At 25.4% G+C, this 19,113-nt stretch overlaps 1 protein-coding gene across 2 annotated transcripts; it reads right to left on the bottom strand.

Annotated features, from left to right (window-relative positions):
* Positions 1-947: 947 nt before the first annotated feature.
* Positions 948-14,502, bottom strand: LOC109806370 (short-chain dehydrogenase TIC 32, chloroplastic). 2 transcript variants are annotated; one of them, XM_020368747.3, is made up of 8 exons: positions 14,238-14,499; positions 6,272-6,503; positions 6,018-6,097; positions 5,193-5,346; positions 3,027-3,105; positions 1,984-2,068; positions 1,430-1,500; positions 948-1,226 (listed from the first exon to the last, which is right to left on the bottom strand). In XM_020368747.3, the coding sequence occupies exons 1-8, from the start codon at positions 14,341-14,343 to the stop codon at positions 1,068-1,070; spliced, it is 966 nt and encodes a 321-aa protein (XP_020224336.2). In that variant the 5' UTR covers positions 14,344-14,499; the 3' UTR covers positions 948-1,067. The 2 variants fall into 2 exon arrangements, with proteins under 2 accessions (XP_020224336.2, XP_082931763.1); XM_083075637.1 differs by lacking the exon at positions 1,430-1,500 and having other exon boundaries at positions 14,238-14,502.
* Positions 14,503-19,113: the final 4,611 nt, after the last annotated feature.

Below are 19,113 nucleotides of genomic sequence, written 5' to 3'. Positions count from 1 at the left end.
TAAATATTTTGATAAATAAAAGACAAAAAAAATATAACATAACCTTATAGAAATAAATAGTTTTTACATAATATGACATACATTTTAGGCACTCCCTATAATGGACAAGTTTAACAAATAATTTATCGGTAAAATAATATACAAAAATTCCTTATTTATCTTTTTTGTAATTTGTATTTTGTATTTGTTGAACTCACATTGGTCCAATTGTTCATTCCAAGGACGTATCACGAAAGAGACACTACTTGAATTTTAAAATATTGACTATCAAGTCAACATTAGACCTTAGTTTGAGATAAAATTTTATTGGATAAAGGTTTAGCATAAAAATAAGTAAATGTTGACTTTGTTAAAAACAAGATTCATTTTAGTAATCAAAGAGCTATTGAATTACAAGATAGTACTCTGTCTCTCTTTCTTCTTCTCTTGTATACATAACCTAAAATTCTCATAAAAAAAATTCTCAATCAAAGAGCTATTGAATTACAAGATAATACTCTCTCTCTCTCTCTTTTTCTTCTTCTCTTGTATACATAACCTAAAATTCTCATAAAAAAATTCTCTTCTTTGCGATGGATCCTCAACTCATTCCTTCAAGGAATGTGGCATTATTTTCCACTTCCTCACATATTCAATTAGTTTCTTTAGTTTTCCCTAATTTTGTTCATCTTTTGGTGGGAAATTGATTCTAAAAGTTCCTATAGTTTCATCTTCATCACATAGGTATGGCTCATCATGTTTTAATGATCATACTACACAAAATGATTCATTACATTTGTTTATCTAACATAAAACATACAACTAGCATGATTCATCACAACTTTTTTTCCTAATTGTTTTAATTATATAAATATCCAACAATATTTTCAACATCAACAACGATTTTACAATAATATTTAAGTACAATTGTTCAATATAGATTGCACCTCAATATTAGAGGCACTAAATTGTAACCTTAAACGATTCGCATCTTAAAAATAATAACATTTTTTAATCAATTATCATAAAATTGACATTTTTATTATTAAAAAGTCATTTCATATTCATGATAATTACCACTTTGTATTTTACTTAATCAAATTTGTGCTAAAATCCCATAATTTCTTGGCCAAATCCATGTCCTTTCCACGTGAGTGTGCTTCTGCGAAATTGTTATCTTCAAAATACTTGCCGCTGATTTCACTCACTTGTGGGTGTAGTGCTACATAACATGTTGTTGCTGCTCCCTATTGTCAGGTTATAGAAATTGAATACAGAAGATTAAAAAAATCACATGTTAAGTGTAAGTTTATTTTTATCTCTTTTACATTAAATATAATGATTACTTGATTGTATTTGTATGGAATTAAATATATTTTCTCCTCTCTATATGATTTTATTTCTTTTAATTTTAGTCTTTGTATCAGTGAATTATAGTGATTTAACTTACTTGTTGCACATTTTTCACCATAAAGCCCTCAAGCTTACCAATTATGAATGGTCCTAAGATATTGACTATACCTGCATAAGTCATACAAAGATATGCTCATAAAACTCAACAAATATCATTATCTACATGAAAAAATATACTTGAACAAAAATCTACCCATTAAAAATAGAGAAGATGATAGTTTTTGTTATAATTAAATAATATAAATAAGAAAGGCTATCTCTAGGTAAACATGTCAAATTGTTTTGCATGGATGCTTGAAGAAGTAATCGTATTTACTAAGTTTTAAGTTTAAATTTATTATGTACGCAACTAATTTATTTTACAATTATTGTTCTATTATTTTATAAAATATTTATGTACAAAATGTAGGATTAAAACCCCTAAAACTAATATGAGGAATTGGAGACTATTTCATTGTAAATGCATTAAACTTATCAAAAGACAAATCAAGGCGAAGGATTATGTAAAATAGTTTAATCATTTAGCATCTTAAATCCCTTATTTACATAATTTTCTAATAGGCTATAAATTTACGCGAATGTGATAACTACCTGTCAATAAACGATTGTTAATGTAAATATTGGTTGAAGTGGCTCCCGGATGAAGAGAATTAGCAGTAATATCTATTCCATCTTCCTAATTAACAAGGATAAGAGAAAAAACTAATTAAATATATCACAAACAACTACCTAACGGGAAAACTAAAAGATTATTTATCCAATAAACATAAGAGAAGGAAATTTAAAAAAAAAGAAAAAGTGATTGTTTGGTTAAATTGTTTCCATTTTAACTGAAAACTACTTATCATACACTTCTTCCAAGTACTTTTTAACAATTATTAGCTAATCAAAATATATACAATTTTAAATAATGATTAGATGGATTATTATAATAAATGTTATATATAGTTATATACAAAAAATATCTCTATAGATTATATCTATAAGTATAAATTTATTTGACATAATTATACATAATTTTAATGTTAATTTTAAGATATTTAATCATATATATTGTTTAGCATTATAATTTATATCGACATTTTTTAATAATATAATAATATATATTATATTTATATATAGTATTAATAAGAAAATAATTTTTACTAACAAATATTTTATCACTGTAGAATGTGTCTACATGATAATTTTTTTAATAAATGCAAAATCAATTTTAATTAGTTCAACTTGACATTTGACTAATTTAATTCTCGCATACTAGCTCAGGTTGGGCTATAACTATATAACAATGTTTAAGAGTTAAAATTGCATCCAATTGCAAAGCACTTAAACATATAGTTGTATGTAAGTCATTAGCTACTCATTAAATACAATAATTCATTATTAACAAAGAAATGTGTCATGCCATACTTTGAAAGTATTCATTTATAAATACTAGTTTCTTAATTAAATTGTGAAAAAGCCTAATAAACGATGTGCAAGATTAAGGATATCGATTTTTTAGTGACTAGCTAAAATTTCGGAGAAATCAATGAGATAATAATGATTACTCATAGTGATATTATAGTAAAAAAAACAAAAATTGGTAATCAACTCTTAACATTAAAATAATGTATTACTCGGTGTGGCACAACCTTAAGAAGTCTTGCAAGTTCATTGGCATGTAAAATGTTAGCAAGCTTTGATTGGCCATATGCACGCCAGCAATGGTAACTATACATAACAAAGAAAATGAATTATACAATACAATTCACAAATCCTTTGCACACGTACTACAATTCTCGTTTTATATGCTTAAATTTAAATATTAGAATTAAAATAGAGAAAAAATTTAAAATAAAAACCATCACAAAATATTTTTTTTATTTAGTTATGATATAGAACTAAAGTAGAAGCATATTAGAATAGATGTAGGAACTTGCAAGTTCTTAATCTTGTAAGTATTATATACACTATACAAAGTTCACTTAAAGAACAAAATGTCTCTTATTTTTAAATGATGGAATGCGAAAAAAAAAATTGTTTATAATCTTATAGATCATAATCCTTGTATACAATATCTTTCATAACAAGTAATGACTTTTGAACTTTTTTATTTATATTTTGATCTAGCATAAAATTAAATAAGACTTTTAGTATCTACATGTTACAAAACTCAGCATCAAATGGATAATAATAGTAAATAATTCTTATAAATTTATTTCAAAACGACTTACTTATATAATGCTTGATTCTTTACATAAAAGTAATAAAATCTCATTTTAGCCACATTTATCATTATGCAATCATTCATTATAAAATAATTTTATAAATGTCATATTTACTAAATAGAATTTCAAGATTATGATGTATAATGTTAGGATGAAAGTGTTCTTTATTATGTGTATTATAACAAGATAGTTTAAATTTAGAAAATTGTTTTAAAACATGATAGTTTAAACTTGGAAAATTTCTGACCAAATTTTAGAATACTCAATATTTATGTTTTCTCACCAATTTAATAGAAGTTTGACTTATATTATAAAGATGAGAACTATACATCTTTTATGTTCATCATTAATACAATAAATAGAAAAACTAAAATTAGTGTCCATTATGTGAATAAAGAGAACCTGACCAATGAGTGACAAGTGACATATTGGATGTGAGAGCCGTAGAGAAGTCTTTGAGAGCAATGTTTCATTGGACATTATTTAAAGTCAATTTTATGAGAGTATCTCCTTGAGCGTAGTCTCATCATATGTTTGGATGAGAAATTTTACAAATTCAAAAAATTTTAAATTATTAGTATTTAAATTACTTTAATTTCAATTTTTATCATTCTTAAAATATTTTGTTTGAATAAATCAATTCAAATTTATTAAATTTTAAATTGTTAGGTTGAATATGATTCTACCATGGTAAAATTAATTTTAAAAATATATTTATATGTTGAGGTTTTTAAATTAAATTTTATAAATAAATATTAGCTAATTTTTAAATATTTAATAATTTAAAAAATTAATATTAAATAATATTTAATAATTTTAAAAATATTTTTTGAATATTCAATAATTAAAAAAATATTTTTGAATAATTTTAAAAACATTTTTGAATATTTAATAATTAAAAAAAAATATTATATAAAAAATACTTTGAATGCCTACATGTTACAAAAGCTATATTTAATGGGATATTATTCAGTCTAATAAATTTATGGTTTCTTAACTAGGTACAAAAACCACCTTAATTGGTTTTGTGTTAAAAGCATCAACATTTTTAAACCTAGTCCGTAGAACTTGATATTTGTTCACATTTACATATAGACAATCCAGTGAATATATATTGACCACGTGTCTCACAAACTCCCATTGGGCATTCACATGATGGATCATATTTTCATTTTGTTTCATCACTATTTCATCAAAATTGTATGATAAATTGAAATGCTACATTTCATTATTAATTATCTAGGGGTGTCAAATTTTATGTTCCCGCATGAGCACTTAATTTGACTCATTCTATTAATATTAATGAGTGATAAATTCTTTTTATATATAATAACGTTATCACCTAATATTAAATAAGTCACAGTTTATTTTACCACAAAAATCAAAGATTTATAATAATATTTATAGTTTTAAGAGTTAAACAAATTAATAGTAGAGTCAAATTACCTTTATTAAAATATCTAGCATACTTTTTTTTTGCTTCGTTTGGATAAATTATAAGAAAAATAAGGCTCAATAAAAAAAAATTCCTTGAAAAAGAACTTGCTAGGATAGTTTATCATCATATATTATATTTGGGATACTTCTTACCTTGATTGATCATTAATTTTGTCAAAACGAATTCCTCCATGATATGTGAAATGATGACCAGCTGACGAGACATTAACAATTCTTCCTTGTTTCTTACTTTCTTGTGTTGTTTTCTTCATATTATCCAACAACATATTTGTTAAAAGAAAGTGCCCTGTCAAATTATATTGGATAACAATTAAAATATTAAGATTATTGTTACATTTTCTCACCCCATGCTTTTAAAGAAATAATAAAAGAAATTTTTGACATTTTATGACAAATCTTAAGTGCAAAAAAATTTCATGTAACAATTATTTATTTTAAAAAAACTTAGTTAGGTATGTTGATGTTATTCTCCAATTAGAATTAGAGTTTTTTCTTAGTAATTCTAAGCATTTTAATGGATCATTTATTATACATAGTATCAAGGTAAAACTTCAATTTTAATTGAAAAATAATACCAACAACACTTATAGTATTGCATCTATGTTTTGTCCTTATTTACTACCCTTCCCAATGCACCCTACCCATCTATGATACTAACACAAACATATATATACACACACATAGAGATAGAAAGATAGAAGTATGGTATATGTATGTTGTTTCCTAATACAAACATATGCATGTGAGTATGTTGCTACATAAGCCACACATTTATCATTGTGCATGCACCACCTATACAAGACACATACGCACATACACTTGCTTCATGTGTTCATTTTGCTACATAAGGCATACACAAATGCATGCACAAAGGGATATGCACATGCATGTGTACACCATCTATCTAAGACACTCATTAATAATTCATATGATGAAAATTAGATAGTTTTAACATACCTATGTAATTTATGGCAAATTGAAGTTCAATGTTATCCTTGGATAATGTGAAAGGAGTTGCACAAACCCCTGCATTGTTTCTTTGAATTGCAAGAAAATAAATCAATAAAAAATTATTACTATTAGATTGTTTTTGTAAATGACAAAACTAAGATGTGTGTGCACAAAGAATTTTATAGAGAAAGATATGGAAAACTATATAAACACATAAATTTACTTTTCATCTACCAATGTAACCTATGTAGTGCTCTTACATCAAAATATTCAATGAAAGACCGGATGAATTGAACTTTGATGCAAAATTTCGAATAGATGCCATTGAGCTAAGATCTAACTCTATGATATCAACTTTAGCTGTGGGGTTCTCCTTAAGTATTGCCTCCTTGACATTTTTGGCACCAATCATATCTATCACCCCCATAATCACATGGACACCACGTAAAGAAAGAACACGGGCAGTCTCAGCACCAATACCACTTGATGCCCCTGTAGTTAAATTGAACAATACAATTTAAAGAATGAGTGTGCAAGTATTTCTATAAAAGTGTATTTAAAGATTTTATAGAGTTTTGGAAATAAAACAAATTAAGTAAAGGCAAACAACAACACACCAACATGATGTCGTCTAAGTATTCATATTTTTTATGAGTGATTCAGTTATTTTCGAAGAGAAACCAACCTTGAGAGTAAATTTTTGATTAAATAAGCAAGAGAAAATAATTAGGCGAGCAAGCACATGTTGTATGAGAGCAAAAGAGCCCAAATTGAAATGCATTGTAAAGGATAAGAACAAAATCAAGCTCATAGCAATCAAAATTAAAACACACTATTGAGATTTAGAGCTAAAATGATTTTGTGTGTAGAATAAAATGGAATCCTATAAATGTGAGTGAAGTGTTTGAGCTAATTTTGTGGAAGAATAAAATGGAATTTGCGGTATACTGCAAGACAGAATTCAACATTTTAGTTGAGAGTGTGATTGAAGTTTAAATGTGTGTTCTTACAATATTTAGTTTTATAATATTTTAATTTTCTTTATTTGTTCTTATTACATGTGAATTCATGTTGATACAAATCCTCATAACACATTTCATGCAATTTTTAAATTTGCAAGAAAATTTCTTGTGAATTTAAATTTGCAAGTTAATTTACATATATAGGACATTTGCTTGTGGTTTATTAAAATAAAATTAAATACTTCTTGCAAAATAATATTTGTAAGATGAAAAAAAAACTCCTATAAATTTTTCTATTTTTAATGCAAAAAATAATCTTATAATTAATATAATTACAGTAAAAATTACAAGAATTTTTTGCAAATAATTTTTTGCAGAAAAACTCGTAAGAAAATAACTCATTTCTAATAATGCCCTTGTGACTAAGTGCGAAAGATGACCTTATAGGGAAGAATTTTCTCAAGAAGAAAATTTCTCAACAATTCTAGTATTGTTGAGTGATCCTCGCTTGATGAAATTGCAGATTCTCTTGGCCTAGTTTTTGCCAAGCGATCTCGTAAATTGCCAAGTCATTTGGGAGAATTTTCAAGAATCGCTCAAGGATTGTAGTCTGTTGCTCAACGATTTGGGATGTCACAATATCTCTTTTTTTTTTTCAAGCATAGCTCGTTTAGCAATGTTAGCCACTTAAAATTTTTAATACCAAATATGGCATTTTTTTTATATGTAAAAAAGTGTTTTAAGAGAGAAAAAAAAAAGAATTTTCAGATCATTTTGAAACTTGGACGACTTGGATACTATTCTATTGATGAAAAGTGTTTTCCATCTCCTTTGTCCCTACATCTTCACTTTCATTTTTCATGGATGCTACTCATGGAAATAAGTAGTTAAACTCTCCATTGTTGATTTTAGATGTAACTAAACTCATTCCCATATATTTATCAAATTGGTATATTTATCTTTATACTTATATTAGTGTTTTTACTTCCTTGCTTAATGATTGATATATGTGGTTTGATCACCCATAACTTAATTTATCATTTTGAATATTGTTGGAAAATATTTTCTTAACCTTAAATTGTTGCAAAACACCTATAGTAATCTTTATTTCAAGAATGAGTATGTATTGTTAGTTATCTTTATTGTTTGTACACTTAATGTAAGTTGTTTTATTAGATGAGTAAAGAATTGACATTTAATAAATGGTCTTTGATTCTTTTCTCCTAAGGAGTTAGGGAAAGAAAACATGTATAAACTAATGTTGATTTTAAATTTTAAAGATGGTATATAGCATTATGATGGGAAGTGAATGTGTTTTAGTGAAATCTAAACCCAAACGTTCCATTTCTAATTTTACTAACATATTTCATCTACTATAAACTTGTTTATAAATATCAAAAGTATCTTTTAAAGTTTTCTTAATTTAATATTTGTGTAATGAACATATGAAGGGGTGACCAAAGAATCCATTTATCCATTATCAATATAATCCATCCACAAGTAAATTCATCTAATTTATCCATAATAATAATAATAAAAAATGGATTTGATTTAATTCATCCATTTAAATTTATGAATAATTATTGATCCATCAACTACTTTTTCAAAATCTATTGGGTTATAATATGAGATGTTTATTGGATTGAAATTTTAAAAGACTATTTTTTCATATAAAAAAAAAGTCTTGTGAATTTAAAAGACTATGCAATGCTATATAAAGAAAAAATAGGCAAAAAATACTTCAATTTTTATTATTTTGTTATTTTCATAGATGGATTAGATATACATCCTGCAAAAAATTGTTAATGGATGAATTGGATATATTTTTTTCTTCTTTAAATAGGTTGAATTTTTAAGTGAATTTTTAATGGATGTAAATGGAATAACAAATTATTTTTATTTGATTCATTATGATCCATCTAAAAAATTGTCTGATTTATCTATTTAACACCCGTATGAATAACTAGTTGTTAATTATTTAAATATCTATATAACAATTAATTTGTGATTATATTGACAAGTATTACACAAGTTATCGAGGAAACGTTACTTTACTAATCAAATACTTGAACAATTTGGTACGTTTGCTAAAGAGTTAACATTGAACCCGTATAACCCACCATCTTGTGATGTGTTAAGTAAGTTTGACCATTTTTCACTCAATAAAAGTGAGTTGTATTTGGATGACTCACTTTTTGGACAATTAGAATAAACTTCAAAGACTCCAATATAAATAGAAAAATGTAATAAACTTTTTAGTCCTTGTATATAAAATAATTATGAAGTTTTCTATTATAATTTTTCATTTTTACTTCACCATAAAAGCCTTAAGTTTTTTTTTCATTTTCACTTTCATAATAAATGTGTAAATTAATACAATATTAGATAAGTAGTAAGAGTATAATTAAAAAATATTGTTCTCGTTCCTATTTATTGGACCCAACTTAGAACAATTGTTTGTTCCTTACTCAATTCATAATGTTTGATGTATTAATTATTTTTAGACTAAAATACCCTAATTAAAAAATATTATTTTAATGTGATAAAATACATTAATTATAGACTCTTTAAAAGATATTTATTCTAATTGGTTAAGAGAGTAACCAATATTAATTATGAGAGAAGTAGTATACGACATGAACTCTAATTGGTTAAGAGAAAGATGAACATTAATTAAAAGAGAGATGAGGTAATTTTGGGAATGACTGTAACATTATATGATTTAGAAAAGTAGTTAATTTAGTTGATAATAATAAATTTATAAATATGAATGTTTTGAGAGAAAGGTAGTAATAATTAATTTTACCTTGAATTAGGTGAGAATGACCGTAACATTGTGTGATTTTGCACCTTATAGATTTACTATATGAACTATGATGTTTGACTGTGAATTATTGTAATTAATATTATTTTAGAGTTCTAAGGGTCAAAAGATCCTTGAGAGTTAAATTCTTGGTAAGGTAGTTGTAGTTAGGGTCAAGGTGGCTTATCTTGAGGAATGATATATAAAGTTTTTCTTAAGATGTAAATCTCATAAGTTCATATCATTAGAAATCTAGAGAGAATTTAGAGAGAGACTCTAGAACTCAAGAGAGATTCTTTTTCCTCTTCTAACTTTGTGGAACTTCCATAAACCCTTCCCTAAGCCAAGATATTGAAATAGACAAGAGATTCAAGCTTTAGAAGCTTCAAATTTGATATAGGAATAGTGATGATATCTAGGTGATAGTTGATAGGTTGATCAAATGTTCCCATTTTCTTTTTATCAACATTAACTGATCCTTGAAAAAACTTATACTCAATTGTATATCAAAGAGATAGTATGATTACATGGAGCACCTTCCAGTATTATCTCAAACAGAGATCTAAGGTTTACTTCAAATTTTTGACGGAGTTTGCACTAAATCATAGGAACAAGGTTGAGGTTGAATTATGTTTATCACCCACAAACGAATGGTTAGTCAGAGAGGACTATTCAGTTAGTGGAAGATTTGTTGAGAGCTTGTGTTCTATATTATCTTAACAGTTAAGAGGATGTACTGCCTTTATTCGAATTTATTTATAACAACAACTTCCATGGTAGTATTAACATGACACACTGTATGAGAGGATATATAGAACTCCATTGTGTTGGTATAAGGAGAATGAGTCAATTGTGGTAGGACCAGAGTTAATTCTACAAACTACAGAAAAGGTGAAGATGGTTCAGGAAAGGATGAAGGCTACCTAAAGTAGACAAAATTTCTATGCTAATAGGAGGAAGAAAGCCTTTAGAGTTTGAGGAAAGGGATCACGTGGTCCTCAAGGTGATACCCATTACTAGAGTGGGAAGGGTGATAAAGTCCAAGAAACTGACACCAATGTTTATTGGACCTATCAGATCCTTCGTCGTGTAAGTCTAGTGGCATATTAGTTGGCTTTGCCACTATTCCTATATCTAACATGCATGATGTGTTTCCAATTGAGGATGTATATTCATGACCCAAGTCATGTGGTGAAACATGATGTTGTGAAAGTCAAGGAGAATCTGACCTATAAGAAGAGACCAATTACAGTTGTGGGTCATAAGATGAAGGAGTTGAGGGGCAAGTTCATCAATCTTATCAAGGTTGTTTGGGATGTGGCCATTGGTAATGCTACATGGGAGTTAGAGGACAAGATCAAAGATCAATATCCATTTCTCTTCACAAGTTAATTTTCAGGGACACAAATTTTTATTGTTGGAGAAAATTGTAACACTGTGTGATTTTGCACCTTATTGAATTACTATATGAATTATGATGTTTGATTGTGAATTATTGTAATTAATGTTGTTTTATAGTTTTAAGGGTTAAGAGACCTTAAGAGTTAAGTTGTTGGTGGAATAGTGGTAGTTAAGATCAAGTTGGCTTAGCTTGAGGAAAGGAATATAAGATTTTTCTTAAAATATGAATCTCATAAGTTCATATTTTTAGAAATTTAGAGAGAAGTTAGAGAGAGATGCTCTAGAACCCGAGAAAGGATCTTTTTCTTCTAAATTCATAGAACTTCCATAAACCCTTCCCTAAGTTGAGAAACTAGCATATATAAAAGATTCAAGCTTTGGAAGTTGAGAATCCTAAGTTCAAAAAGTTGTATGACAACCCTGAAGACTTTGGCTTTCTTCCTCTTCCCTTGATTTCTGAGCAACTAAAGGTAAGAGAAGTTTGTGATTTGATGAACTGTTGAATTATACTACTTGGTTGCTATCGAAATTAATCAATTCAATGACTGTTTTAGAATGGATTTATAAGAGATGATGAGTGTGTTGAGTTTTAGTTTTGAAGAGAACTGATGATTTTGAATTGTAATGATTAATTGTACTAATTTTGAGCTACTTATAGTACATACATGTTAAATTATGGACTGCATGTTGGTGTTTGCTGAGAAATTTTTTGAGCTATATTGGTGATTTTGCTATGTGTGAAAATCATCATCACATCGGTCGTGCCTTTATGGCACCAAGCGTGGCTCAAGTTAGGGGCTCTCTATGAGGGTTAGTAAGGAGCTCTTTGACTTTGTCATGCTCGTCGTGGAAATAAGAAGCGCTAGGCATGATTGCTCGAGGAGCTCTTTAACTTGATGATGTCAAGCCCAAGATGAGTGGTGTCAAGCTTAACCTAGACAATGAGTCTCTACCTGGATGATGTCGAGTGAAGGTTTAGTAGCACCAAGCATGAGTCAAGTAAAAGATTATTTATGCCAACTGCAATTGAATCAAAGGATTTCTGCCTCATCCACATCGGGGGCATGTGGTTTAGTGTTGGGGGTGGACGAGTTAGAGACTCTTTACCTTAACGACATTGGGTGTGAGGAGAATGGTATCGAGTGTGGTTTTTTGAATGAAAAACATGTTGAAAACTTCCTAAATGTTAACAACATAGAAAGTTTAAAGCTTTCTTACATGCCATATGATATTGTACGACTTTAAACCATTATGCATTGATCTAAGATAATGTATAGTGCTATTTTAAGATGCTAAGTTGTAAATTGATAATTGATTAAATTTGATTAAGTTGCAAGGTGTATATTGTTTGAAGTTGTTAAGTTACTAGACATGTGGTGAAGTGATACATGTCTTAATTAGTTAAGATACATAAAAATTAGAGAAGAGTAAAGTATTTTAGAAATTAAGCATAAGGTTAATTATGTAAAATTACTATTATCTTTCATTTATTCATTAATTTTTTTAGTCTTTGTAAACTAATTTAATACAACACATTATGTGATGAAGAGAGTATTGATTTTTTTTTTAATCAATTATGATAGAATTGGATTTTATTTAAGTAAATTTGTATAAAAAATAATAACGAATAAAATGATTAATTTTGTTTCAATCATTAATTTTTTAATATTAAATTATGAAAAAAGATTATGACATTATTTATTCACATAATCTAGTATTTTAGCATATGTAGTGTACAAGTTAAATATTTATTATATATAACTAAAATTTATAATAAAATATATAAAAATAAATATTATATTTAAATATATATATATATATATATATATTATTTAAAACTGGTATAAATAGATATTTAAACTTATATTATATTTTAAATTTAAGATAAATATCTTATATTGTAGTACAAAATTACTTTTATTTATTAATATTTTATTTTAAAAATATTAAAATTTAATTCATAAAAAAAAATATGAAATTAACTAAATTAAATAAAAAGTTAAAAAATTTTCTAATAATCATTTGGTCAAAAAATAACTCCTAAAAAGACTTTTATGCAAGATAGATATTTATGTTTAATATATAAATATTGATAATATTTCTGATTTTTTAAATATTTATAGTTTATTTTGATTTAATAAAGAAGTATAACTCTTTTTTTATTATTTATTTATCAAGTTAGTCTTTATAGAAGTAAAATAATATTTTCAATTACAACTTTATATATAAGTTGAAAATCGAATCTTAGTCATTGATAAATGAAAACAAACATCAAACATTTTTTTTTTGCTAGCTATCAACTTAAGGTATAAATTAAAGTTTTTAAATGTGTTTTTTTCTTGTGCATCATATTATTCATTTATTATAGAAAATGGAATATAATTTGTAATATTGTTCTTTACTATATGTAATTATGTCAAAATGATAAATGGTTACCATGTTGTCTCCCATTTCTGGGCAACATGTAATGCAAAAGTTACGGGCAATGTTTTGACAAATACATTGATAATAGATAAACCTGTCATTTTACTCTCTATAAATTTGAGTTATTTTGGTCTCTAATATATATATATAAATTCATTACATTAACTCTTGACTTTACATATATTTACTTTAATCCCTTTTAATACAAAACGACAGTGAAAAGTTTAGCATAATAATATTAAAATGAATTTAATTAAAGTGAAATGTTAATAATTTAAAAGATAGTACGCAAGAGAGAAGAAAATATCTACTCTCATGAACGTTGAACATGATAACAAACACACAGTTGAAAAGGGAAACATTGAACATAAAGAAACACGCAGAGCTAGCAAAAGTTCGATTATAAAGAAAGAAACTGATGAAAAATGAAATTTTTTTGTCTAAATCACGTGTATTCTACTAGAAGTTTGAGCTGAGTTATTAAGTTGAAGTCAAGATCATTTGTTGAACTAGAACATCTCATTACCTATTGATCCAAGTGCTTGTGGATAATAACAAATATAAAAAAGAAAAAGGAAATAACAACAAAGTCTATGAGAGAAAAAAAACATTGAAGAAGACAGATAAAGAAGTGACCTGTAACAATAGCAGTGAGACCAGTACCATCAATTCCCTTCGTAACTTCCTCAGCTGTAGAAGATGATGAAAACCCAGAAGCTCCTTTTTTGCTAAATGGCCACATGTTGTCTGATTTTGTGTCTCAACTCAATTCTTAATCTTCTCTCTCTCACACAGTTTATAAGGATTGTACGTATCAATTATTGAGATGACCCAACATTTCCTAGGTTGCTAAGTTTTAATTGCTTTTGAAGGTAGTTTTAGATATTTCCTTTTTCTTAATTAAAGTTTTATGTTCGTCTTATATATTAAATGCATGTGAGTTTTCTTAATCACTTTGAAGTCTAATTATTTAACCAATTATATAAATTCCAACTACCAGCCGCCAGCTAATTTTAAGTGATCACGATTTTGAAAGGAACTGTTTTTTATTATCGGCTGAAAAATATCAACGATGTAAACAAAAACAAAGTTCAATTGATCAATAAGATTTCAATTCATACTTCTAACTAAAGAAATAAGTTAAAATGTGTTAGAAAATTATATTGCTAAAGAAATAAGATTAAACATTGACATGAGTTGGCATGAGAGATAATATGGATCTTGATTCCCTATTTACTTATATGATTCCAGATTTTGTGGGATTGTCTTAGTTTCTCCAACATAGGAGATTAAGAAAACTATATGTATCACCTTTTGTATAGAGAAATAAACACACCTTTCTGTATTGTTTTAACATAACATGTGTTGAAGAAGAATGTCTCAGAAAATATATTGCTAAAATTTATCTATTTTTTTTATATAAATTTTATTAATTGGTTCTATAATCGAGATGCATGTTATGTAATTAAAAAAATTGGCAAATAAAAATAATTTAACATATCAAAGTTAATGAAAAATATTATTCTTTGTGGGCGTGATATCAAACACTAATTAATTATTTTTAGTTAATATTATGAAGACACTTATTAAAATTTCATTAAAATTATTAAAATTAATTTTTTTTTCAAAAATGTAAAATAAAACTAGCCATTGGCATTTAGCAGGAGGAAGGAAATTTCAGAGGTTCCTATCACTGTCATAAATAATGATTCCATTTCGGCCTTTCGAGTCATAATCAGAAAAAAAGAATATCTTAATAATGCAATGGGCGAACTTCGAATGTCAATTTTTTAAGGAAAATGCTGTATCCTCTGAATTTCAAGTACCAAAAAAATCTTTCGACCTTTTATACTTCAATATCCTGTCAGTTAATTTTAAATAAAAATAATAATTTAAGTTAATAATTTTAATTTTTAATCTTTTGGAGAGTAATTAACATTAATTCAGAGAGTGTAGTCTCTTTTGTTAAACTCAATATCACAACAATAAATTAATTTGGATTGACAGGCGTGACAAAAGACTCAAATCATCTAACTAATTGATCATGTTTGAATTTTCACTTCTGCAAATGCAGAAAACTCAAAATAGAAGAGAATAATTACCTATTTGATATATGTTAAACTTCCGAAGAAGATTATCTCTCAATATTCCTTAATAATGGAAAAAAAAATCATAACAGTACACCACTAATAAATAATTTGCTACAAATGTAGTACCTGCAGAATTGAAAACTTTGCCCCCCCCCTTTTTTTTTTTTTTTTTTTTTTTTTTTTAATTAATGATATGAAATATTTATTAATAATTTTATTAATGGTTAATTTTCTTCAGGAACAAATATAACTGGTTACATTTAATAAGATATTTTTTCTGCTGATCGACAAGGTTTTGTTTTCATTTATAATATTAAAATTATTATAAATCTTATTTCATGTAATTGAATTCAATTTCATTCAAATCAACAATTTGTTAATGGAATAGATACTATGTCCCATTTGTTATATATTAAAAAATGTATGTTAATATAAAATAATTTAGTAATTATTACTCAACATATATAACAACTAATACGAGAACTCAAACTCAAACTCGATCTAGATTTTATATCATTTAATTTGTGTAAATTCATAATAATACAAATAATCTCAAGTTTGAAAATTGGATATATAAGTGTTAAATATTTGAAGGGACAATGGAGGACACACAAGTTCAATAAAAAATAATTTAGTAATTAATTAATTTTAGAAGATTAAAAAATAGAAGCTAATTTATGTTTATTTAAAACTATAATAAAGGAGATTGGACTCCTTGATATACACAATTTTTGTCTAATTTTATTCTTATAATAACTCTTTTATAAATTATACATTTTTTTTATTTTTTCTTTAAATTTACTTGATAATTACCTATATTTAAATAATCACCCACTATTATAATTTATTTTGGTATACTTTATTAATAATTCACATAGGTACAAATTGTCTTTTATATGCTAAATAATTATGAAATCAGTATTTTAGTATGTGCAATGTATAAATTAAATATTTGTTATAAGTGAGAAAAATTAATAATGAATTATATATATAAAAAAATATATTATATTTAAATATATAAATTATAATTAAAATTTATATAAATAAATACTTTTAAACATATAAATTATATTTTAAATTTATAATAAATAATTTATATTATAATATTTTTATTGATAATTTATTTTAAAATATTAAAATTTAATTTATAAATAATTATGTAAATATAAATTAAATTAAGTAAAAAGTTAAATTTTTTTTTAAAAGTTCTCTCTTCAAATATATTTTCACGTAAAATAGAGATTCGTGTTCAATATAAAATATATACATAAGAAATTCTTAAAAGTATTTATGTTTTAAAAATAACTTTTGTATAAAAGAATAAAACAAATGAGCCCTCTTTATATATATATATATATATATATATATATATATATATATATATATATTAAAAAAAACGCTGGTATCGTTATTTTAACTTCTCAAGTACCTACAAACTTAATGTCCTTTTCAATATTTTCAATATTTTCAATAACAAAAACTTTATTTTTTTTTAATTAATATTATGAAATATAAATCAATAAAATTGGTCTGAAAGTTGAAATAACATTTATAAAGTAATAAATCTAACATTAATATTAATGTGCAATGCATTAATGTATATATATATATATATATATATATATATATATATATATATATATATAGCCTTTAAGATAATATTTTATATCACTATTACTGGATTAATATTTTCATAAAAAAATCCAAATCTCTGTTAATAGTGGCAAAAAATTGTTTGAACAGACAAGATAAATAATTCATTTTAAAAAAAAAAAAATATTTTTTCTTCTCAATTAAATACACTTTTATCATGAACAAGTAAATTTTACCCTCTTAACATGCATTTCACAATTAATATTTCTTGTAATTTTCTATCAATTAAATAATCTGTTATTTAATAAACATTATATAACTGAATATATATATATCTATATATATATATTTAATGAATTACCTCTGTGAGCACAAATTTATATATATATATATATATATATATATATATATATATATATATATATATATATATATATATATATATATATATATAAAGCAACCTTAGCCTCAAAATAAAAATCATGAAAAACAACTTTACGAGGAACGATAAACGCTTCACCACGGATGTAGAAAAGTGGTTATTATATTTTTATCCTCACAAATTATATAAACTCTAAACGAACCCTGCAATCTTGTAACTTCTTTTTCAATGAGCTTTCTCGTTAATATTGTCGGTGTCGTTTAACGAAGACTCCATTTGATTGAGAGGAAGGATAGGGAAACAAAAGAGAAAATTTTAAAATTTAAATAACAGAAAAAGTAAAAGAAAATTTTAAAACTACTTTTTCTTTTTCTATATTTTCTTTAAAACCAAATAAAAAAATTGTATCATTACATTGTTTTTTCTCTTCTCTCCAGCGATCACACCAAAAAGGTTTTATACCATTTTGCTTCTTGGATGCTCTTGTGTATTTGAAGGTGTATCTTTATATGTAAGTGACTTCTGGTAAAAGGGAGCATGTAGCTTCATGAATCACAAGGAAGCTTCATTGCTTTGTTTTTTCTTATTTACATTTGCATGAGATTAATCTAGCATTAAGTAATAAAGATTTATCAAAACTACCTATTTTTTTCTTCACCCTAGCCTCCACATATAAAAGAATTTTTTCAAATGAGAAACTTTAAAGATAAATAATAAAAATATTATTATAATTATATTTATTATCATTATCTTACTTATTATTATTGACGTCATTATTATTGTATTGTTGTTCCTATCATCGCATAGCATGATGATCTTGATAGTAACTATAACAATTGATAACAATAAATAACTATTATGGTTTGTAACAATTACAACTTTGGTAATAATATCAATAATAACGGTAATAAAAGTAACGAAATAATATCATAAAAAAATATTTATAATTTAATTATAAATTCAATCAACTGTGATTCAAGGACTATTATATTGAAAATTTTCATTTCTCATTCTATATGTTTCTCCAATATGATTTTCATGTGTCATTATGTTATAGCACTTAAACATGAAAAGAGTTCAACTCAAAAAGTTAATCAATTAGGTGGGAGAGTCTCAAAGTTTAATTACCGCTTAATCTATTTGTTTAGAATTTTAATTTAACAGCTAAATTTTTAAAACTCAATATAAATTATAAGTTATTAAATGAAATAAACTTACTAAATTTATATAAATTTAACACTACAAAATTATAAAGATAAATATAGTCTCAATATTTACAATTTATAGACATGTAATATATATATATATATATATATATATAGGAGGGTTCAAACGATACTGGTATAACTTTTATTAAATGTTACACAACTCAATAACTTTATATTAAATGTGAATGTTGAAAATTTAACCGTTAGATTGAAAGTTCATATCTCTTAAATCATATATA

The sequence above is a fragment of the Cajanus cajan genome, chromosome 1 (genome assembly GCF_000230855.2).
Source record: "Cajanus cajan strain Asha chromosome 1, NIPB_CcT2T_4, whole genome shotgun sequence".
NCBI lineage: Eukaryota > Viridiplantae > Streptophyta > Magnoliopsida > Fabales > Fabaceae > Cajanus > Cajanus cajan.
This window is presented reverse-complemented; position numbering and strand designations above follow the sequence as displayed.

Excerpts from the sequence above, each read along its gene's own strand:
- LOC109806370 (XM_020368747.3), bottom strand. The coding sequence starts at position 14,343 with ATGTGGCCATTTAGCAAAAAAGGAGCTTCTGGGTTTTCATCATCTTCT. Across the intron at positions 6,504-14,237 it reads TCTCACTGCTATTGTTACAG|GGGCATCAAGTGGTATTGGT; the intron begins GTCACTTCTTTA and ends ATTTAACTACAG. Across the intron at positions 1,501-1,983 it reads TAACAATCGTTTATTGACAG|GTATAGTCAATATCTTAGGA; the intron begins GTAGTTATCACA and ends TGACTTATGCAG.